This window comes from Polistes canadensis, unplaced genomic scaffold (assembly GCF_001313835.1).
Source record: "Polistes canadensis isolate GaletaPanama2010 unplaced genomic scaffold, ASM131383v1 scaffold_15, whole genome shotgun sequence".
Classification (NCBI taxonomy): domain Eukaryota; kingdom Metazoa; phylum Arthropoda; class Insecta; order Hymenoptera; family Vespidae; genus Polistes; species Polistes canadensis.
The window spans coordinates 700,674-725,917 of NW_014569562.1; the positions used below are offsets into that span (position 1 = coordinate 700,674).

General features: G+C 29.6%; 1 protein-coding gene across 7 annotated transcripts in view; it reads right to left on the reverse strand.

Moving 5' to 3' along the window:
• Positions 1 to 25,244, reverse strand: part of LOC106793531 (neuronal acetylcholine receptor subunit alpha-7) — a 250,571-nt gene that overhangs the window by 152,752 nt on the left and 72,575 nt on the right. For all 7 annotated transcript variants that reach the window (XM_014760536.1, XM_014760540.1, XM_014760535.1 and 4 more), the window contains exons 3-4: positions 13,264 to 13,403; positions 7,217 to 7,261 (exon numbers count right to left, since the gene is read on the reverse strand). In XM_014760536.1, the coding sequence (XP_014616022.1) occupies positions 7,217 to 7,261; positions 13,264 to 13,403 (185 nt within the window). The remainder of the gene's footprint in view (positions 1 to 7,216; positions 7,262 to 13,263; positions 13,404 to 25,244) is intronic.

Here is a 25,244-nt window from a genome sequence, read left to right on the forward strand (position 1 = left end):
AAATTTATTTTGAATAATTTTTTATTTTTCTCTACTTTAACATATTATTATTTTATGCGAACAACTACGAGGGGAAAACATCTAATTTTATTTTTCTTAACATCTAAGATATTTTTTAAAAGATAATAATATTTAATAAAAAGGATTAAATAAGATTCCAGTAAAAATATTTGTTTTTCTTTAAATTAACAACCGAAAATTGTATACATACTCCCTTTTTGATGATAATTCAACGTAAAATCTATGCACCACGATCGAAATGGAAACTGAAATGAAAGAGAGAGTTAATGATAAAAGAAAGGGGGAAAAAAGAGAGAGGAAAAGATCGAAACTGACAGTCCGTTGAACGAATGTGAAATTTCAATTTCAAAAGTGGACATCGATCCTATCGTTTCCTTTTTTTTTTCTCTCTCTTTCTCTCTCTCTCTCATCTAGTTGATTCACCTTGCTTGCTTCTCGCGAGAATGCATTTGCGAAAAATACAAGGTACATAAGCTTTCAAATACGAAGAACACACAATTTTGTTTATTAACATTATCGATTTTCGGAAAAAAGGACTTTTTCTATTTTATTAAACGTTGAACGTCAAACAAAGTAAATTGAAAATAAAATCAGAATGCTCTCAATGCTTCGAGTGAACGCTATTAGCAAACTCTTTTTATTCTTCGTATTTTTCTATTTTTATTTTCTTCAAAAAGAAAAAAAAAAAAAAAAAGAAATATACACGCAAACTCCTGCAACAAGACACACGTATTTTTAAGCATGTATTTAATAAACGTATACAGATTGAAACAAAATTTATATAACAGTTCTATTAAAAATTACTAGTTAAACAATGTACGTATTTAAAATCACGAATTTAAAACAATTAAACCATAATTCATATAGTGATCGGTCATCTTCTACACAGCATCCTAAACGTGTTAATATAAGATTAGAAAAAGTTGAAGTAAATTTAATTATTTCATTTATTGTTGTTTCTTTTCTTTTTTTATGTTTTATACAAACAACTCAAACATCTAATTTAATTATTAAAATTGACGAAGACTTTCCAAAACATTTTTTTCTAAATATTATATTTAATATTTCGAATAAGACTTTATATAAAAGATTCGAATAGAATTTTATTTTGAAATACTTTTTTTCTTTTTTATATATATAAGCAAACGACAAAGCATATAATTGAATGAAATGATATTTTTAATAATGTTACACATATCAATTATCGAAGAGAAACATAGACGTCGACAGATCTAACATAAAATGGCAACACTAGTATGTGGTAGATTGTACTACTCGAATAGAAATGCAAGTTGTTACGACAACGTCCTTGACTTCGCCATATACATTTAGGGCGTAAAGCTAGCAAGGTTGTGCCGACACAGGGCTGACATGTTACAAACCTTCCCCCTTAGGTATATTCGATATGACGTTGTGTGGATGATGCTCTCTCTCTCTCTCTCTCTCTCTCTCTTTCCTTTTCATCTTCTATTTCACTTTGTAGACAAGATGCAAAGCATCAGCAACCAATTTCTCAATTTGTGACTACCTCTTTCTCACTCTTCTCTCCTCTCGCAACCCCTCTTTCTCTTTCACTCTAACAGTTTCAAGACTCCCCGGTAGAATTATTTTGATAATATTAACCCGTCCCGCGTCGAGTTAGCACGCAACCATTCGACATGTTCAATTTTCTACACAACCTACGCGTTGTCTTGGTGGTACTTTGTATAATGATGATGATGATGATGATAATGGCCAAAGTGAAACTTTTGGATAATTAGCCAGAGTTAATATCATCCCAAGAGAATATACGTTCAATGTTAAAGAGAGAATAGATGAGTTATTAAGAATTCTTATTGAACTTAAATCATCAAATAACAATTCTATTGCAAAATATTAATCGATTTAGATTCGACAATTATTTTATTTATTAATCTTAATATTCGTATTAATTTGTCCGGTTTTTTTTGTTTTTTTATAGATAGAATAGATGACAGTAATTGTAGCTTTTAGGAAAAGAACCCGAATGTAATCGTTTGAATATTGACTAATCATAATTCTAGCATAGCTAAGCAAGAAGAAATACGGAATCCTAGGCACATTTAAACGAATACTTTCCATTACTTTTGACAGTAAAGAACAGAAATAAACTGCTGGTACATTCAGTAACCCTCTTTCTTTCTTTCTTTCTTTCTTTCTTCCTTTCTTCTTTATTTCTCTCTCTCTCTCTCTTCCTCTTTTCGGTGGATAAATTACAGGCAGTTCAACAGGTACCACCAAAACTTCCGCAACTAGTTGCCAGCTCACGGAATAAGAGATACGAAAGTGTGTGTGTGTGTGTGTGTGTGTGAGAGAGAGAGAGAGAGAGAAAGAACATTTCAATTTCAATTTAAGAGAGATGCGTTCACACCCATGAGGAATACACGAAAATGTTCGGTCATTCGTGTCAAAAATCTAATTCGCAAAAGACGTGGAAAAGCTGATGCAGCCAGTTGCAGTTGGAACAGCAACAGCAACGATTACACCAACATAACTAACTACTTTAAATTGCATCGTTGTAACGTAAACGACGAGAAGGATAGGAAGGATGGTCGAGAGAACAAGGAAGTATAACGTAGCCCTTTACGAGAGCTGTTTCAAAATTCCATCTACCTTAATGCATTTCGAAGTTTTGATTAGCCCTTCTAGAAGCTACACGATACTTCCTTCTACTAATAATCTTTCCTCCCATATTTTCTTTACCCTTCCACTTCACTCCACGAAATATCGTAGTTAGTTATTCGATTATTTTTTCGACTTACATCCAATTCTACGAATTATTTTCATTTTATTTTGAAAACCCGTGTCCCATTGATGCACGCACACGAGTAAGTAAGTATGTAATTAATTAATTAATGTATAATACGTAACACTGTGTTAATATTATCTTCGCGAAGAATTTAAAAAAATATGATTTTTAAAATATTACGTCAAATTTTTCGACTTGTTTTTAAAACAAAAAAAACAAACAATCGGATGGATCGTCATTTGAATTGTTTTTTTGTCGTTTAATTCTTTTCATCGAAAGGATAAACGTGTAATATTGCGTTTGACATAATTTACTTTTTTTTTTAACGCGTACGACATTTTTTTAACTCGTCATTTCTTTTACGAACACTTTAAATTGATACAAACCTAAAAATAAAAAACCTATTACGAACATTGTTTAATTCTATTCGAACAAATTTCATTATCAAAATATATATTTTTACGTTTAACGAGTATTCTATATTAGAAAGAAAGTTATCTTAAAATAAAGAAAAGAACAAAAAAGAAAACAAAGAAAATTGAATGATGAACATAATGTGTTATACGAACTAGAAATTGATTCGTTTAAAATCGAATGGTGGTAGAAAGGAAACAATGCTTTGAGAGTCAGTGACGAATGCGAATCTTTTGTTCAATTGGGGATGGTTTTTGTGCAAGACGCATCCAAAGAAAAAGAAGAGAGAGAGAGAGATAGAAATCCTATTATTTCGATTTCGTTGGAAACGATTGTTATAAGGAAGAACGAGGTTTCTTGATTGAATACGGTACTAGTAATAGTAAACGTTTCCTAGACTATGCTTGATAATAATTGATTTTAGGCTAGAAACGAATTTCTTTAAAAGCAAACGCATCGTTAGAAATTGGATTTACTAGAAAGGGAAAGCTATAAACTGATTAATTCCACGACGTGTCGTATCTTTAACTTTTGTCCTTTTATTTTTCAATCGACTTGTTTAAAAAAAAAAGTCAACAGGAGAGAAATACACAAAGAGAGAAAGAAAGAAAATAAGAAGAAGAAGAAGAAAAGAGAAGGGTCATCCCTTTGCCAACTTTTTCCTTTACTTCGTCGTTGGCACTTGGAACAACTCGAAAATGGTGCTGGAGAGGGGTGCTGGGGGTGGCGTGATTGAGAATGGGACGAAGATTGATGAAATTTGAGACGAAGAACGAGAGAAAGGTTTTTACGTAGAATAAGACAAATTGGAAGAGGATATGGATAAAGACAATTTACTTTGCGATAAGAAATTTACTTTAGATGTATATTATGAAAAAGATTCTTTTTTTTTTCTTTTTATCATACCTTTGGGAGATCCTAAAACAAAATGTTGTAGGTGGGATAGAGTAGAGGCTTGAAATGAAAATAAATATATAAAACAAAACAAAAAGAAAGAAAGAAAACCATAGGGGCGGGGCGGGGCGGGGKAAGAAAGGAAGATGATGAAAATTGGAGAGGAAAACAAAGAATATAAGCGGATAAGTGTAAGTGTTCGTACAAATTTCCTTCGTAAAGCGTAGGTAGTACGATACCATATACTCGTATAACACGATAATCAAGTTAAAATGTTAGCACTTTTCTCTAACCCACATAAAATAAAGTTCTAATTTAAACTTTTGTTAATGTACCTTACAACGTCTCGAAACTCTGGATAACCGCTATCACCTTGGTTCTTTCTTTTTCCCTTTTTATTCTTCTTCCATTTATTTTTTTGTTTTTTTTTCTTTTCTTTCTTTTCTATCCTCTACCGAATTTAATTTCAATGAAAATGAGATGTCTCACAAAAATATTCGGACCGTTGGTTTCTAGCGAATGCATACGAATTAACTCGATTTCGAAGTTTATATATATATATATATATCCAAAGAAGAAAAAAAGAAAAAAGGAAAAAGAAAGAGTGAGAAAAAAAATCGATCTTCAAAGCCTTTATTTTTAATTTCATTTTTTCTACCCGATAGAATTTCTTTCTAAAGACGAAAGCCTATCTCCCCTTTTATTCTTCTTTTTCTTTCTTTCTTTCTTACTTACTTTTTTCTTCGGTAAGATTTAATCACGCCTTTTAACTATTTTAATATCATATCGATCGATTAGACGAAATAGTTTTGTACGTCTTAATTAACACGACTTTTTCTTCCCTTCATATATTTTTTTCTCTTCTTTTTATCTTATTCTTTTATTCGCTTCGTTTCCTTATTCTCTAACTCTTTTCCCTCTCTCTCTCTCTCTCTCTCTCTCGTCTTTTTCAAGATAAGATAAAGGGAAAACTTTTACGAATTATTTGATATATAACTCCGACAATTTATGAATAATTTATCTTTTCAAAGAAATTTTTTTTTCCGAATCATCATCGTCTCGACACGAGACACACGATATTATTATATATTATATAATAAAACAAAATTAAAAAAAAAAAAAAGAAAAAACGCGTAATAATATACAATCATAATTTTACGATTAATCGATAACCGAGAAAAATCAGCGATTCAATCTTTTTAGATTTGTTTGTTTTTTTTTTTTTGAAATCGTCATTAACAATATGTTAAAATGTACACAAAAAATGTCAAAATTTTCATTTAATAAATGCTATAGTTCGTCGAAAAACAATCGAACATAACCGCGAAGCAGCAAATTGTGAAAAATAATTCAAATATCGATTTCTTTCGTTATCAATCGAAATGCACTCGTCCACGCACAGATAATACATACCACACATAGTCATACACTTATACACAGAGTTATATAGGTATGTGTAACTTTACGGAATGTAGTCTTTTACCGGATACTTGCAGTTCGAAAAATACAATTCGTGTTTTCTTTACTCGTTTTTTAACGTATCACTCTCTCTCTCTCTCTCTCTCTCTCTCACTCTTACTCTGTTTTTGCTCTTTCTTCTCTTCTCACCTTCTCTTGAGGCACCTCCAACGATAGCATTTTCCGCAAGGATAACTGTACGTCGGATGCATATTTTATCCCCGATATTAGAACGAACCCAGAACGGAAATGGAAATACCGATATCTGATATTGATTTCCCGCGAGCGAACTCGGCTTTTCTCTTTCTCTTTCATTTCTCTCTCTCTCTCCCTCTCTCTCTTTCTATCATCCTTTCCTTTTGTCTTTCCCCCCTTTTTATTTTTTATTTTTTTTTTTATTCATCCCGTCTTTCTTTCGCGCAAACGGAAAACCCAATTACCGATAATGGATTTAACATTTTATATTCCTTGTCTCTCGTGGGAACTACGAGTACGCACATTCGGTTACTTTAAAATACGGACTAAGATAAAAAAAAAAACTTTAAGTGTTAACAGAAAACGAAAAAAAAAAAAAAAACGAAAGAAAGAAAGAGAGAGAATAGAATAAGAAGAATAAGGGTTGGAGGTTGGGAAGGGAGGGGAGGGGGGGGGGTAAGAGAAAAGGATTGTTTTATCGGTCACACACACACACACATGTTTTCTAATAAATATTTAATAATTTGTTATATCTTGCATCGCGTAACTAAGTTTTTATTTTAACATCTATTTTTTGTTTATTTTTTTTTCTTTTTTCTTCCTGCGTATTTTCTTTACTTTATGGAAATTCGCTAAGAGATAAGAACTCTCTTCGTTCTTCGTTCTTCTTCTTCTTAATCTTCTTCATTCATTTATGTATGAATGTATACATAGATGACTATGTACACGTATATTATCTATGTACAAACTATTATCCTAGTTGATTCATGCAAATATATATCGCTTCTAAAGTGACTTTAGATGACGACGAAACTACATTCTCAAGTTATCTCGATGGGTTCGATGGTAAAATGAATGGTGAAAGAAGAAGAAGGAGGAGAAGGAAAGGAAAACGAAAAAAAAAAAAAATGTAAGAAAACTTGTACCGTCCAGTATATGATCGATGATCCATGTATTTTTAAATCGATAGACACATATGTTCTTTTTCTTTTTTTTTTTTTTTTAGTTCATCTTGTACGCGAATTTTCTAGTACCTAGGAGAATGTTACGAGTGATACGTATACGTGTATGTGTAGATACTTTTCTTCATTCTTTCCCGATTCGAAAGTTTCTATTACAAAATATTGGCTAGACGGTAAAAGATAAAATAGAAAAAGAAAAAAAAGAAAGGTACGTGTTTGTTATCGAGAAATTTCTTCTTCAGCCACCCTCGCCCCCCCCACCCCACGACCGCCCGCTCGTCCTACCCGACATTTTTATTTTCTTTATCATTGAATACACATATATAAGAAACGATAAATCGATCAATGTCGATATCGTCGATTAAATCCTTTCTACTAGATACGAGAGATAAATTGATATAATACAAAATACAACATTATGATTATTCAAATATTTCAAAATGATAAAAGAAAATAAGGGGATATTAAAAGTGTAATGAATGTTTTGTTTCGGATTGACACTTACCAGCTTTAACCATGCGTTCGTTGTTAATATCTGATTTTTTTCATCCTGTAACAGAAAATCAAATGAAATTCGTTAGTAAACGTTGATACGATTTGTGATTATACAAATTTGTTATATAACATTTTTTGGAAATAATTCTTTTGTAATTCTTTTTTTATTAAACAATTTGTTTACATTTTAATATATTATATCGCTTTAAATAAAAGATATAATAAATATTATACAGCCTGATACAAGATAATAATAATATGATGTCCTAAAACATGCTTCGATATTATGTGACATACATAAATGTATATTTTCTATAATCCTATGAACATGAAAAAAAGAATAAAAACGAGTCAGAGATGGAAACAAGATTTAAATGATAGGATTAATACTTTAATATATACGCATAATAACACATTTAAAACGTCGAACTAAATTGCAATATTTTAAATTAGTTATACAAATTTCTTGCTTCTCTCAAAAAATGAAATATTTTAATTCATTTCAATTAATTCAATGTCAAGCATACTGAAATCTACCCCGATATCTATTTAAATTATTAAAAAAAGTAATAATTGAATTATATTCTTTATGTATATCGATGACATTCAACAAACACACACACACATATGAAACACACGTCCAATGTATATGCATAAGCATGAACGTAGCAATAAACGTGCTTTCATCGAGAGATTATCTGAAATTTGATCGAACAGTACTTGGATATAAACATGCACACACATTTAATACGCGTATACTACATAAATATTATGTAAATGAGCGTATATACATTTTCCAAACGAAATTATAAAAGATAGGAGGAATAATAAAAGAAAGAGAATGTACGATACACAAACAAATACATGCAAATATTGTACATAGGTATAGGTACAATGTACATATCTACCAATCATATCAATGAAAAGACACATATTGCGTGTTTGATGATAATATAGAAACGCAAGCTCGTATGCGTATGCATGAGAATGTACAATGAGAGAATGCAAGAAGACACTACGAGAAAATATTTATTCGTTAAATGAACAAAATCGTGAAATGATCCACGCGATAGAACAATGTACCGTTGTATTCGTTGGCACGCGCAAATATAATAACTTTGTACGATAATCAACATGATTCTTCACTTACTCTTCATCTCTTTTTATCTTTTTGTTAATTCCACGACGTTTTCTATGAATAATAATAATAATAATAATATTTATAATATCTGATAATATTAATTTTGTCTTAAGAAAGAAGAAAAATAAATATATCATATATTTGTATAATTAATTATATAAGTATCATTATAATTATAATTAGAAATAGATTTATATTTTTAAAGACAATATATAAGATAGTTCACAAGTCATCTGAAAAAAAAAAATGCATCACCGTTCTAAACAGACTTATTTAATTTCCAAATCTGAAATCATACGGATAACATTTATTTTCTCGTTCTTTTTTTTGTTTTGTTTAAAAACAGCTCTCTCTATTCGTTCCCTCTTTTTTTTTTTTCATCGTATTATAAAAATATTTTTCAACCATTTTCCGTTTGTTCAGGTACGTGCATATATGAATATCGACGCTTACGGATAAAATATCAACTTTTTATCGTCCCTTTAAAACATGATTCGAATTGCCAATGCAGCTGAATATATCTCTGGGATTATTTTTTTTTTTTTATCTCTAACGTAAAGTTTTTCGTATCTCTCTCTCTCTCTCTCTCTCCTTCTATCACTAACCAAATATCTGTATAATTTCCCTTCTGCGAATGAATCTCTTTTTAAGTCTTTTTAAATAATATAATGTCATACGAACGTTTTTATAATACTATGATAAAATCTGAGATCACGTTTTCGACTATCATCGGAAATGTATATACGTAATTATAATATGCGATAAAATAAATACACACTTCCATTTATTTGCACAATACTTTTTCAATATAATTGTAGTCAGTATTTTATAAAATAAATGAAAAGCCCACATATATATATACTTTAATTTAATATAAGTTTCATTAAAATCTATTCACTTTTAGTATAAAAAATACTTATCAAAACTTTTCAAAGAAATTGCAAAGATTCACAATTTACAGCATTGCATTCTCTGACATTTTCTGAACTTTACATGCTAAATTTATAACTCGATATGGTGTTCTACGCGTAGACAAAAGAGTGTATTTTAATTTAATGTAAGTTTTATTAAAATCTATTCACTTTTAGTATAAAAAATATTTATCAAAACTTTTCAAAGAAATAGCAAAATTGTACAATTTATAGCATTGCAATCTCTGATATTTCTTTGAAAAGTTTTTGGGGGGGAAGGGTTGCGTATGGCTGTGTATGTCTGTGCCCGAGAATGTATTCTTTTCAACGTTGTTTAAATAGTAATTTGATATTCTATTGAATATCAAAGTACTATGTTGAATGCTTAGGAAAAACTGTAAGAATTCTTCTGTTTCCGACTTCATCGGAATGCTCTTTGCATTGATGAGAATGCCAAACAATTACTAACAATGGCGGATTTCCGGCTATGACGGTAACATATATATATATATATACATATATATATATATATATATCCATACATTATTCCAAAAATATAAATATTTATTTAAAACATCGTAACAAAACATTTTTCCAAATACATGCTAAATAAGTAAAATAAAATTGGGAAAATCGTTCATGTTCATAAATAACAAAATATTTCATTAATTCGTTAAAAATTCATTAACCAATAAATGTTTTTTTTTTTCTTTTTAACGAGCGTAAAATCGGTCGCCATTCTTTTAAGACAATTTCTTTTGGGGAGGGAGAGGGAAACAAAAACAAAAAAATATTTCGAAAAAGGAACGGTGAATAGTGTCAAATAGTGTGGAAATTAACACGGATTTTTTTTTCTGGATTTCTCTTCGTACAAAGGTGTATTTCATTTTGTCTGAGGCTTCTCTACTGACGTAATATCCTCGATAATTAAACATACGTTTAAGGTGAAACATGGAACCCGAATAAAACCGCAAGACGTGCAAACACACGGGAAAAGGAAATTCATCTGAGCTTCTACTTATACGTTAATACGTGCACCAAGAGAAAATGTCTACAAAAATATATATATATGTGTATGTGTGTATAATACATTTGAAAGTACCTTGTAACGGGTAATTTAACCTTTTGTCGTTAATGATTCGAATCTCTTTTATTTCATTCTCACAAACGAAGAATTGAAGTACAAAAAAGTCTTGCGGTGGGCACGGAATAAAAGTAAAAAAAAGGTTAACAATTATTTTTTTACAAGAAAAACCCGTCGAAATTGCGGATTTTTTTTTTTTATTTAAACCCCACTGACACGATTTGACGTTTCGATTAATGTGTGCGAACAATTAGAAAAATGCTTGATCAAAAATAACGAACGACACGTTTTTAATGACATTCTTTTTATCTTGTACTTTTATAAATCCAGTGTACCCGATTTTATATATTTATATTTCTTGAAAAATAATAAATAAAAAAGAAAGAAAGAATTATTAGATGAGATTAAATTGATTATCCGGAAACATATCAGGTAATGGTATTTTCTGATTTTAGAAAAGAAATAGAAAGATAATGCACGTATTTCGTATATAACTAAACAAAGTTAAACATATTTTTCTCGGGGACAAGAAGGAAAGTCAAAACTTTTATAAAGACAAAAACATTTTATCCGTTTCTTTACTTTTCTTTTTTTCCTTTTCAGTCTTTCTCGTTCTTCATTTATGTAATATAACACACCACAAAACTCGAAACACTCTTGTAAGTAGATATAAAAAAAAAAAACAAATATCAAAAAAGAATGAATGAAAACAAGAAATAAAAGATGAGGGAAGAAAGGGAGATAGAAAAATCAAAGTATGGATAAAAGAAATGTAAAGTATTATAACGTACTTTTTTCTTTCTTTTTTTTTTTTCTTCTTCTTTTTTTTATAAGATAAGACCAGGAAAAATATACTTAAGACTATAATACAAAAGTAGATCTATTATGACTGAAAATATTTCCTATGACATTTTCTCTTACTAACTTTTTAAAACTTGAAAACCGAGCAATACACTGAAAGACGTACAAGACATCAGGGAATATGAAATAATAAGAGGACCTATTGTGAACTCGCAAAAATGAATGAAAGAGAATTCATGAACGTCATTTTTCCTCAACTAAGCTTCAAAATTACAAAGAAACATTACATATTCATGCATATGTGTATATAAATATCTAAGTGTGTGTGTGTGTGTTTGTGCATTAATCTACGTTGCATTCTATTATCAAACATAATATTATTCTCTAACAAAGAAACTGATTAATTAAAATCATAAATATTGATTTTTCCACATAATGGGAACAATAAATTTCTAACGCAACGAAATCTAAGAAAACGTTATTATCAACAATAATTAATATCACGGTTCGAACAACCTAACCGATAAACATAATATTCGTTCATTAAGGCTAACAACGTTAACTCGTATAATTTGTTTTTTTTCGCGATATTACGTCGCAATTAAAACGCCACATTAAAATACCCCCAGGATGAAAAGATTATTTTTTTTTCCTTCCGAGCCTTCGATTAAAAAAAAAAAAAAAAACAAAAACAAAAGAGAACAAAATTGCAATTATTTTCCATACCGTATGGATGTTCACAAAAATAAAACACAGACACACACACACACACACACGTACATACATTTCATTGGGCTTTCTTCTTATCGTTCATTTTCGATTTTGTTTTTTTTTCTTTTTAGAAATAGATTGAAAAAATATCCTATCTTTGTATAATATTATTTAAAAAAAAAAACATAAAAAATATGATATAATGAACTAACAATAATTAATTAATTCACAATACTGTAAATATATTTCTTTGAATTCTTATCATTTTCGTTGATAACGAGACGAGTTGGAAGAAAACAAAGAGAGAGAGAGAGAGAGAAGGAAAAAAAGAAAAAATGAGAAATACATACGCATTTCTATGACGAGATTGACAACATCTAACTGGGATATTAAACGAAGGATCACACATTGAGTAGGTATAACGAAGCCCCATAATCGATGTTGTTACGATATCAAGTTTCACGGACACATTCATTGACATCGAATGTTATTATCGTTAATGGAGAAAAGTCAGAACGTGCGACATAACGTTAGAAAGAACGCGTCAAAACGAACAGGGGGGAAAAGGAGATCGAACTGACAATGAGAGCACTCTAAACTCTTTCTCACTCTCTCTCTCTCTCTCTTTATCCATATACGGTTCAACTAACCTCTATATATGTTACAAAGGAGACGAGAGGCATAATAGAAAGCTTTCACAACAAACTTTCATCGGCCGATGGATATATGGCACTCGTAGTATTGTGCATTTTAATGTCGATAGAAATGGTAATGGCTGTCGATGTTATATCGTAGAAAGTGAGAGAGAGAGAGAGAGAGAGACTGTTATTTTCTTTTTCTCTTAAAGAATTATCTTTTTATTGAAATTAATCGAATTTATTTTTTACTTTCTATCTCTTTCTTTACGCGAATTTATATATTTTATGATAAAGCAAACATTGTCTAATTTTTGTGTTAAGTTATTAGTATTTTAATGTATATAATTAATATTTTATAACAAAATGTTATACTACGTAATATAATTGATTTTTTTTAGTTATAATAACAGTAATTTGTAATAATAAAATGTGTAATTCTTATGCAATCTTTTTTTTTTATCTACTTAACACATTGAAGCTTATCTTACGAAGAAATAGATACTGAATTTGAAATTAATTTTTACAGAGTGTGATCGTTGATCTGATTTCATCTATGTTTTGTTAGAAATTAGACAAATGTAGAAAATAAATAAAAATATGACAAGTAGAATATATCAACGTTTAAAACATACATACATATTGTAAAAAGAAAAATAATTTCACAATAACTTGATTATTTATTTAACATGCAAACACTGATCAAATAAACAGAATAGATAAGATTAAATAATAATAACGTAATTGAATATTATATTATAAAATGATACTCACCACGTCGATAATTTGCTGCAACGTAATCCCAAACTTGACTTCCAGTGGTTCACTCTCATTGGCAACTGGACGTTCCAAAGTATTGTAATTTGATAATAAGTTATTTAATAATCGTTTTTCGTGTTCTCCACCGTGGCTCTCTGTAACATAAAGCATACAAAATTAAATGAAACATTAGTTCCATAACTTGACGTTCATGTAAACGTATTAAAATAAAAACATACTGTAATTTATCTGAAATCTGCAATTTATAAAATATTGTACGTGTAAATTTGAAACGATTGTATCAGTAAATCATTTCAATAAAACGAACAAAAAGAAGAGTGGCTTCGAGATAAAAAAAAAATAAAAATGTCGAGATAAAAAGAATGGAAACCGGACTTCCCATCCGCTTTTTTTTGCTTTTTTCTTTTTGTTTCTAGACGAGCATAGAAAAATGCAGCTCTTTTGAAGAAAAATTATTCGCCTTGGTAATGACCAAAAGCTAAAATAATTATTCTCTTAGAGAGAGAGAGTTGACCGCATTCGCATAATAACTTTTTTACGATTAATAAAATATACGAAGATAAAAATCACGTATGAATGTGTACAGACAATAGAAAGAAGATATTAAAATGTTAAGAAAAGAAAAAAAAAAAGAAGAAATGTAACTTTTCTATGTTTTTCCAAGTTCATTCTAGATATTTCTTTGTGTGTTTCATTTCCTATTCATAGAAAAACTCGAAGGGAGACACTTGTTGCACACATCTCTCTCTCTCTCTCTCTCTCTCTCTGTACACGTTTAAAACAACATAATTATATTATATTACATTATCATATTAACAAATTTCATATAGATAAATTAACTATATTGTTTGTATTTTACAAAGAGTTTCAAAATTATTATCACGTGCTAATTGCAAAATGGAACACACATTTTCAAATAAAATGATTGAAGGAGAATTTTAATATCGATTAATTTTTGTAATTTATCAAATGCGAGAGTATATGAATTCCATTTAAAAGTGTTGTTCACATTGGTAATGCTTATTACGGGCAAAATGAGAAAAAAAAAGAAAAATGAGGGAACTGTCAGGAACAAGCAGAAAAAAAGAAAAAGAGGGAATGAGAGAGAAATAAACAAACAGAGACAGGATACAATTAATGGCCACGCCCCTTCCACCCTCCCCCAACCAGTGAGATCTAAATCCTACATAGGCTCTTACAATCCTTCTCAAAGATAAAAGCCATATGAGAAAAATCACCGAACAATATTTTATTTCCTAAAAGGATGAAACTATATCGATCTCTGTTGGCACAATAAATCGATAAATCTAGTATTACGAGCAATATCTTTACGACCTAACTAAAAGACCTTAATAAAAGTACAAAATGTATCTAACAACGAGTAACAAATCAAGATAAAAAAATCGCAAAAGATACTTTAATAAAAATCATTTTCATATAGATATTGTTTATGTAAAATAATATTTCATTTTAATAATGATAAATAAATAAATATTGATTTTTGTCATATTTATAAATTTTCATAATTTTCCATCAGCGTTAATACTATTCATTTCAAAAAATATTCAAAAATATGAAAGAATTAGTTTATAATTCGAAGGAATGTTTTAGAGTAATAATACATTAACAAACAATTAGTATTTCGAATCAGTTCGAGTAGCTTATATATATAGAGAGATGGATATACACGATTAGTAATACATACCTCAAAACAATTTCGAAACTGTATCAACTTAACCGAAATTTGCGAAACAATGTGAATACTACAGTATATTATATTCTCTCTCTCTCTCTCTCTTTCTCTCTGGTATTGTAAATCGATATAGACATTTTCATGTGTAAATTGTCTGTGCAATGTACACTGTACTAATTTATTGCTTAAAAGCAATAGTTAAAACAAGAACGAGAGAGAGAGAGAGGGAAAGAGAGAGAAACTAACAGGAGTTAATCCTTGAACAGAGTTTGTAGAACTCTATTCAACCGAATCGAACAAAATCGTGTTCAGGTTTGAAGCAATGAAAGCAAAGCTTCTAGAGATCGAACGTGAAATGCAACAGGATTGTGTGTAGTACGTTTGTGTCGTTTCAGGTGTAGCATAATGGCTTTCCTTTGTCCATCCTTTATGAAATTCCTAGCACGTGCGACTATCGAAAAGGAAAAGGAGAGAGAAACAGAGAGAGAGAGAGAGAGAGAGAGAGAGAGAAAGATACAGAAGAGAAGGGAAACGAAGGTGTGAATGGATGTTAAAAAGAAAAAGAGATAGGACGAAATATCGTCAGATACCAATCCAGGATCATGAAGGTACTACACAAGAAGAAACTTCATACAGATTGAATTCTCTGTCTCTCTTTCTTTTAGACTATCCTCTATATGTTCCTTTTATCTGTTCGGTATTCCGAAGCCAAAGTTCGTACGTGAAGTAACCGAGCTACCAAATTGTCCTACAAAATTCACCATCCTGTGCAATCCGCCGATCGCGAAGACCAACCTTTTCGGTTTGTGATCACGTATACGTATCTCGTCCAGTCAAAATTGAACAATCTCTCTATGAGAGATATGAAGTGAAATAAGACGAGAGACTCGAGTCACGCGATACGTGTCCTATCTATTCTTTCACATATCCTTTATATATGTCATATTAAATATATATGTGTGTCAAGAAAATTGTAGAAGAAATTTTGGAAGAAAGGTATTCCTTTATTAATTCACGAACAAATCACTTTTTGGAAATATATATATATTCAAAATGCGTGTCTGTAATATTTTTATGAATCACGGCCAGTATTAAGTGTGTATAGAAAAAAAAAAAAAAAACTACTCTTAATTATTTCAGCTAGGATTTCGTTATTATTATCAATTGCAATATTTTTTATTTCTTTTTTTTTTATAATAATTTACTTCTGATCAAATCCAGTAAAAAAATATATTTATAAAATTAGTTGTGTGTTTCTCTCGCCCAAAAATAAAATTATTAATAAAAAGTTATCTTAGGGAATTTGGACATTCAAAAAAAATAGAACTTCGTTTTGATAATTTGGACGTTTCGTCCCTTTATTGGGACTTCTTCAGCAACTGGAAATTTTATTTTATTGTTATATTTTATATTACGAATTACATGAGACCCATACATTATAAAATATTAGATGTTACCTTAATCTCTAAAGTTCAGCGTCTTTTTTATTTAAGCAGACATACATTTTTCTTTTTTTTTATTTATTTATAATATTCAAAACACTATACATTTACACTTCGTTAAGTCTTGATTTTGATATTTATTTGATATTTATAAAATTTGTGATTGGCCCTGTTGCCCTCATCTAAATTCGTCGTTGCAACGAACAATCAATATTTGATATCATTTATGTATACATATCAATGCATTTTAATGCATGTTAGTTAATACTTCTAAACAATGTCGCAATTCAATTTAGAAATAATATAGTATACTGTGAATCATGGAATTTAATATATCACATATATGTACATATAAACGAAATGGATTGAAAATATAATAATTTATGAAAATCTCATGACAATTTCATAGAAATTTTGATAGAAAATTCATAAAGACGTTTTTGATGTAACCTTTTTATTTCTATTCCATAACTTGGAAAATATTGATAGGCTTACTACAATGTATACTATCGACGAGCTAGTATATAACAGAAAGATAGAGTATTAAAAGTAGTACGAGTTTCAAGGTTGTTCTAACGGGTAAGAATTAAGTACCGCGAAAATGGCCCCAACGAGAAACTGGGACGAGAAGGTTCCTTCTTGAAAGTCTCGATGTATGAAATGCACTACGTAACTCGAAGTAGGTAGGTAAATATGTAACTGTACCTATCTATACTTTAAAAGAGAGAGAGAGAGAGAGAGAGATCGTTTATATAGATCATATAATAAGGAACTCGGCCAAGTTTTTTCTCAATTTTTTTTCTTCTTCTTCTTCTTCTTCGTTTTTCTTTCAACTTCCACCACCTCTTCCCTCCTATTCCTCCTTCTCGATCACCTTGTAAGATACAAATTGAGATTCTTTTTAAAAGATGAACGTCGATGCACCGACACTTTGCGAAATATTTATTCGTTTACAAAATTCATTCGTTAAGCCGCTCGTATTTCTCTGAGCCGACGCGATAAATTCTTTCGGACGTTAGTATGAGAAGGATAAAATATTACCGGCTCGAGCATTATCGTAACCTGTTCAATTATTAACAGAAGCTCGGTATTCCAAAGGTAACTACCATGAAGATTAATTTCGGAATATTGACCGAAAAAAAAAAATAAGAAAAAGGGAAAGAGAGAAAGAGAGAGAGAGAAGGAATAACCAAACTGAGTAAACTAATTTGCTGTCATTTCACTTTTACTTACTTGGTTATAAATAATAAATAAGATGGGGGCCGCGTTATATTACGTTCGGTTAATAAATAAAAAGGCAATTTTTTTTATTAAGATTTATTTTTTAATATTTTAATATATATATATATATATATATCATATTTATTTATTATAAATAGATTATTAAATTTTTAATATTTGTGTATTATTAGAAATGAGTTATAAATTTTGACCGATCACTATACATCTTAGATCATGGTGGGTTAGATTACCTATACATTGAACTAATTAATTAATCCTAACAATTAGATCTAATTATACGTAAGTTTTCGAGCACTATTAGAACACGCGCCTCTGTTTAATAGCGAATTAAACACGGCCGAGTTACGAGTATTGTTTCTCCATTCGAAAATAGAAAACCTAGACAAATGGAATATAGGGTTAACTGTTAATTCATTTGTATGATTAAGGGCAAATTGATACGAACGAATTTATTTGTTCCTTTTCGAAAGGAATTATCCACACACCACTTTCGAGTTGGATATTATTTGATTACTTATTCTAATCGAATTGCACAAAACTTTGATATTAATTATGTGTCACAATAAATGGTATATTTCGCGATAATCATTTTAAATAATTAAAAAAAAATAAATTGAATATTAATATATAATTGCGGCTCCTTAAATTTTTTTCTTTTTTTTTTTTAGATATTTTATTGAAATAGCACTTCGTTTCTAAAAAGTTTCCCAATACCTGATCTATCCACCAATGCAACGTCAAATCGTTCCTTTTCAATTTATCCAATTACCCGAACGCCAGTCAAAAAAATCAACGAGATACTAAAATAGAAAAAAAAAAAAGGATAAAGAAAAAAAATACATCTCGAATAAAAATGTATACTTGATATTTGTCGAATTGTCGTGGATACGATGACGATAAACGAAATTTCGGAATGTCACTTCAATATTTTTCTACCTTATCGATTTTGATTCTCACATTTCTAATAGTACACAACACCACTATTACTATTACGACCAATATTATTTTTTAAATGAACCTCTTCTATCGACTAAAATTACTTTTTATCTCATATAACTCGTAACACCGTGTATATATATCTTTTTTTTGTTTTCTATTAAATTATTATCAGATTTAAAAGCGTACAATCTACACGCTAGTGTGATTATATTTTTTATAAGGAATTATCGGTTTATTTAATAAAATAATTTTCGAAACAATTAATCCGCAAAATTGATCCGAGTTGGTCGATTTTAATTATCGATCTTTGATAAATTTAAAAAGGAAAATAAATAATAAGTCGCACTGGGGTTGTTTCATTTATAATATTTCTTTTTTCATTGCTGGAAAATAACGATAGTTGCCTTTTTATTTGCAATTTTTTTTTCCTTTCCTTTTTTTTTTTTATCAACACACACACACACACACATATATATATACACATCATATACGTACGTATATAGGATATGAGTACGATTTGCTGCTGGCACTGTACAAAGAATGAAGTTAAAGGCGATATGCCTTCGCGTTCCGTTTGTTCATTTTCCTTTGTGTAGTCCACTTCCTATTCCGTTCCATGGCCGTTTGTCGATTTTGTGAAAAAAACATGAGTTCGTTTAAAGCAATCGAATGACTCTTAGAAAATGTTTCTATCGATGAAAACCACATTCGAACGGAACTATCGTACAATTCTAATCGCAGATGCAATTTACTTCACTTTTTTTTCCCTTTTTCATCAATTTCCATACATTTTCTTTCATTAATACAAGTTCTACATTTTTGTTTGTTTTTATCGAACAACAAATAAAATGAAAAAAAAAAAAAAAACAAAAAAAAGAACGCAAAATATTTTCTTCTCAAGACCGAGTTAGGTGCAGTGTTGTTTTATGTAAAATATTAACATTCATTTGTAACCTTCAATTTTGAACACTAATTTTATTTCTTTCACTCGACGAAGTATACCTTTTTTAAATTAATAATTTAATTCGATTTTAATTTTATGATTCTTAGTTTATTATTAAAGACAAAGTTGTTAAAACGAAAACGTAGAGAACTCTAAAACTGAAATATAATCTTAACTATAATATCCAGTATGTATAAAAGCGAAAAGGGATGCATTAATTTTGCAAGTTGTAACTCGGTGTGGTTGTAAAATATCGTCAGTAATATAAAGTTCTCGTCTAAATTAAACAATGATCTTTATGGTTACAACGTTTTAATGAGAATCCTTAAGAGAATATCAGGTATTACAATTGTTTGAGGAAATTGAAGTGATTTTAGCATACCATCTATTCATTCACAGGGTATATATAGAATAATAGATGATTTTCGATAGAAGAAAGAAAACTTTTGAGGAATAATTTAGTTTAATGTATTGTTATTATAACACCATTCAAATTTAAACTTCTTCCTAGAATTGAATTCAACGTATTCGGAATAAAAAAACAAAAAAGAAATAAAGAAAAGAAATATTAGGATTAATTATTAACGTGATAAAATTATGCACCTATGAAATATATTTTTGAAAACGCAACTTGCTAAGTAAAACAACTTATCTGATTTTTATCCTTTTCTTTTATTTTGATTTTTATAACCTTTTTTATCTTATAATTTCTTTTTTTTCCTCGTTACAAACAAAAAGAGATGGAAGAGTAAAATACAGAAAAAAAACAAAAAGAAAAAAAAAACCCAAGAAAGAAAGCAAACAGAATTTTCTTTATATCCCGAATTTTATATCACACACACACACACACACACATTTTTCTCATTGAGAGTTCATGCAGCTCACGTTTTTCTCGAAGTTTTTTCCAGAGAAAAAGAAAGTTTTTTTTTTTTTTTCCCCGCGGAAACTTTCTTCCACCGACTTTTAAGCACGGTCTCATTAATTATTACCGTCTTTTTCCTTCGCTCGAGCAAATCGTAGAAGGCGTTTTATATCCTTTTCCTTCTCTTTCTCTTTCTTTACGGAATAGAAAACTCAAAATGGCGTCGTCCAAGTACAATCAATTACTTTCTACCTGAAAGATTACCAAAAGGGTTTTTCATACATTCCATTTTTCGTATCTTTCTTTCGTCGTTTAAAATCATTGCATTATTTATGAACGAATCACCCCCCCCCACCACCACCACCACCACCCCAATTGTAATATTTTTTAGTTTAAGAGTTTAAGAAAAAAAAATTATATATATATATATCCAAAGGAAAGAATATTTCTTTCTTCGTTCGTTTTCTTTTTCTTCTTTTTTTACGCCCTCGTCAAGTAGAAAAAAAAAAGAAGAAGAAGAAAATGAAAATATGAGATCGTGTAGATGATGTGTACGTTGATGGGAAAACGTTGTAATGTTAGGACGATAAGTAGAGCGAGATAATTATTGATTTCATTTTATCGGTATTTTAAGGAAAGTCTGTCTTCCACCATTTTACCTACGAATAAACTTATGACGTTCCTTTTTTCTTTATTTTTTTTTTTTTTTTTTAAATAAATTCACTTGACAAAACGAATGATCGATCTATTTCGTTTACATTTCGTTCCTTTCACTCTTATAAAATTGTAACAGTTGTGTGTACAAGTTGTTAAGTATATATACTTGTAAGCTTATTTGAACATTTTCTAAAATAATTTTTTCTATTCATTTTTGTAACTCATATCAAAAGATGTGAGAATCAGTTTGATCGAGAAAAACAATTTTTTCTATGTTAACTTTTCTTCCCACTAAACTTTTCAATAATATTATATATAAAAAGAGTATCCCTTTAATTGGTGATGCAAACAAGCATATATAGATGATTCTAGATCAAAAATTAATACGAAAAAAAAAGTAGAATAATATTTTGTGTTCGTGCAAAATTATATGCTTTTGAGAAAAAATTTGTCGAGTACGCGTATACTCGACCAATTGTGAGCTTAAAAATCTTGGAAGATGAAAGTCTTGTTCTATAAACATAAGAATAAAAATTGATAATACAAGAGATGTCGTATAATACTGACAATATTTTTGAACATAATAAAAAGTACAGAAATACTCTTTGAAATAATCGAAAATAAGATGGTAAAATCTGTTGTGTTAAAAACTGAATCGAGTACACGCGTTTGTAACAAATTTCCATGCTTAATTTTTGTTTTATTTCAAAAACAATGGCCACTCGTATGAACTAAATTTATTTCACATTTTCAATTATATTTCACGTTTTTCACATAGAACTATCCGCTAGTTACGATACAATTTGTATATATATATATATATAAAAAAAAAAATATTAAAATATATAAATAATACTTTTTGAAGTCGAGTTTTATTGAAAAACATGCACTTTCGTGATACGTTACTAACGAACACTAACCGTATACAAAATCATGACATATGTTACTCTCGTTACACGATACGGTTAATGAACATCAGTCAAATATTTGATAGTACCACCGGCATCGTATTGTACGCAAATAAAAGCATCTATTATTTGAACGATCCATCGAGAATGGTGAGCCCACCTTGTTTGCTGAATATTTTTTCAACTCATTTAAACATCGATTTGAAATTGACTATATCTATGTAATCACTTTTGAAAATATTCTCACGAACTATTTTCTTTCTCTCTCTCTCTCTCTCTCACTCTCTCTCACTCTCAATTATATCGAACTTTTAATTAATGTACATATTTATCAAACTAACGAATTTACGATCGATCCTCTAATTAGGATTCGCCAAAAATGATATTTTCTCCTTTCTCTCTCTCTCTCTCTCTCTGTTTTATGATTTTTCGTATTTATAAACATATCGATACATTAATTAACACGAATTTGTGTTTTCTCTTTTGGCAAAGAAATAATTAACTTCATTTAATGAGACAATCTTTTATTCAAATTAATTTTCTATCTGTAATATTTCGATTCCCATTACTTTCTCTCTTTAATTCATTTTACGGAATAAAAAAAAGAAAAAGAAGAAAAGAAGAAAAATATATAAAAAAGATATTTTCAATATCATTTATTTCGTCCGTAAACGAATAATTGTTTTTATACGGAAAAATTACAAAACATATATAATACAATATATTCAATGATTAAATTGAATGGACAATTTTTTTTCTTGTTTTTCTACGCGTGAAACATTTTTTATTAAAAAAATTCTAAGCAGGAGAAAAAGAGAAAGAAAATAAGTAGTTGTGTCATGATGGAGAAACAGTTGTCTGCATAAATGACAAAGTCATAGTTGAGAGTAACTGCGAGAACGCGAGATCTCGAGTAAAAGGGACACGTGTTAGAATATAGCTTTTTGCATAAGTATTTGTGTGTCGATGTATACGTGCATATGAATGTTCTCTCGCGTATACAAACTCTTCTTGTTTGCTGGGGTCTCGTGTTAAAGCACCTTAGCGGAAGTTTATTGCGCTCGTGCACCCTTTAGTGCGCGCTTAAACTGCTTGAGAATATATTTAAAAAAAAAAATAAATAGAAAATGATAAAAAATGGATAATTTTAATCTTCGTTTCCTTTTTCTTATCATTTTGTTCTTTTTTATGTTTGAAATTGTTTTCATACACATTTTATACAAACATCTTTCATACAACTTCCCATTTATTATTTCTCATCAACTAATTATTATAATAATATAATTCTTTTCATTTTACCTTTCCTTTCGTGTTCATTACGTTTTTAATAGATAAAAATAAATAGTGTCAAATATGTTATAAAAAAAATTTTCTATCTGTAATCAATATAACAAAAGATCGAACAAAAGTTTATTAATATCTCAACGTTTCAAATTAAAATACGCTTTGTAAAAATAATAATTGAAAAATGTAAACATTGTAAAATGATAATTATTGTGTCGCAAAATTCTAAAATCTAAAAGAGAAAAAAATGATCTATATATGTTTTTTTCTACCTAGATAAAACTAATCTTTTCTGGTTAACGAATTATTCAGGTTAATAGCTAGGCTAAGCTTAAACGTTCAAGACGGATGCATCGTATCCACGGCAATGATTTTCATCGGCTTACGAACGACAACAGGCGGAAATTTAACGTCACTGGTAGAAGGATTAAGGATCCTAATGATAATTAAACGTTATTACGACACACGAACAAAAAAATATCTATTTAAATCTAATCTTATAAATAATGTAATTAGACAAAAATTTCGATTATTAAATTCAATCATTAAATTGTCAATTATTAAAACTATATAAATATGCAAATTCAAATAATAGATAAAAGACACATGAAATACCATTGACGATAGTTCAGGGTGGTATCCAAAAGGAAAAACTAGGGGAACCAAGATACTTATCAATGAACGTGAAACATTTTTTAACGTTTAAAATTGTTGCTGATGTCTGATGACAAAGAACATATAGTATATACAATATCAACATAGATTCATAGATACACAGAGAGATATATGTAAAGGTGATAGATTCAATACACGTACACGTACATATATGTATGATGATAGTAGTTTGGTATGGTCGACATTCCACGTAACGTAAACGTGAGTATGATGCAGCTGGAGGATTCAACAGGATGTGTAAGTGTTCTAACGTTCCACGCGGATCCAAGATAGAAAGAGGAGAATATTATCGAGATAAAGAGAGATAGATAGAAAAAGATAGAAAAATAATATCCAGGTAGTCTAACGTTACGGAAAAGAAAGCCGCGTGCAGTTCGCTCGTGAAAGAGGTGCGGTGAAGCGAAGTTGTGTCGAAGCTCGAAGCTCCATTGATCCGTGAAGAATATACACACCGCCTACGAGCTAACTTTGATCGTGCTGTAAACAGAATCCCACCTCCCCCCCCACCACCCCACCCTATCACCAACCCCCTACCAACTTTTCCTGTACCTGTATCTTTCTCCTTTACGCTTTCCTCTCACTCTTTATTCTCTTACTCTCTCTCTCTCTCTCTCTCTCTCTCTCTTCGTGTTATCCCTAGAGAGAAATCCTTATCTTTCTCTTTATCATTCTTTTTCTTTTCATTCGTCATCTTTCTAGAAAAGAAAGAATGAACCTTTCCAATGTTCGCATTTTAAAACAACATCCTTCTCGTGACAAGATTCTTCTACTTGTTCACTGTCATCTTCAATTCCATTTCTTAAACCATTTGCATTCAAGTAACCGTAATAATCCTCAAAACGTTTTCCTGAGCTTTTTTAAACGTGTGTAAATTATTGTTATTATGACGTTTTGTCGTTTTTGTCGTTAATAAATTAAACTGTATATATGAACATTTTAAAAAACAATTATTTATATTCGAATGTGCGACGAGATATCGTACGATTCATCTTTGTACTGAACACACGTTTCACGTTTATTAATTTAATACAAATAAAGGTTAATAGTTTTTTTGTTTTTTTTTTTTTTTTCATATAAGAATGAAATGTTTCAACTTTATAGAAAAGTTCACAGTATTTAAATGCGTCGTTGTATTTATCGATCGCTAAATTGTTTATTAAGCGTGACAACTTTTTAACCCCGTAGATATATCCAACAAAAACTATCCATACCTTTTTTTTTATTTTCCCCCCTGTCATCCCCCTTATATATTTTTTTTTTTTTATTATACCACGGATTTCAACCTCATTGGGTTTAGTAGATATAACACGTAGGTGTAAATTACATGGCT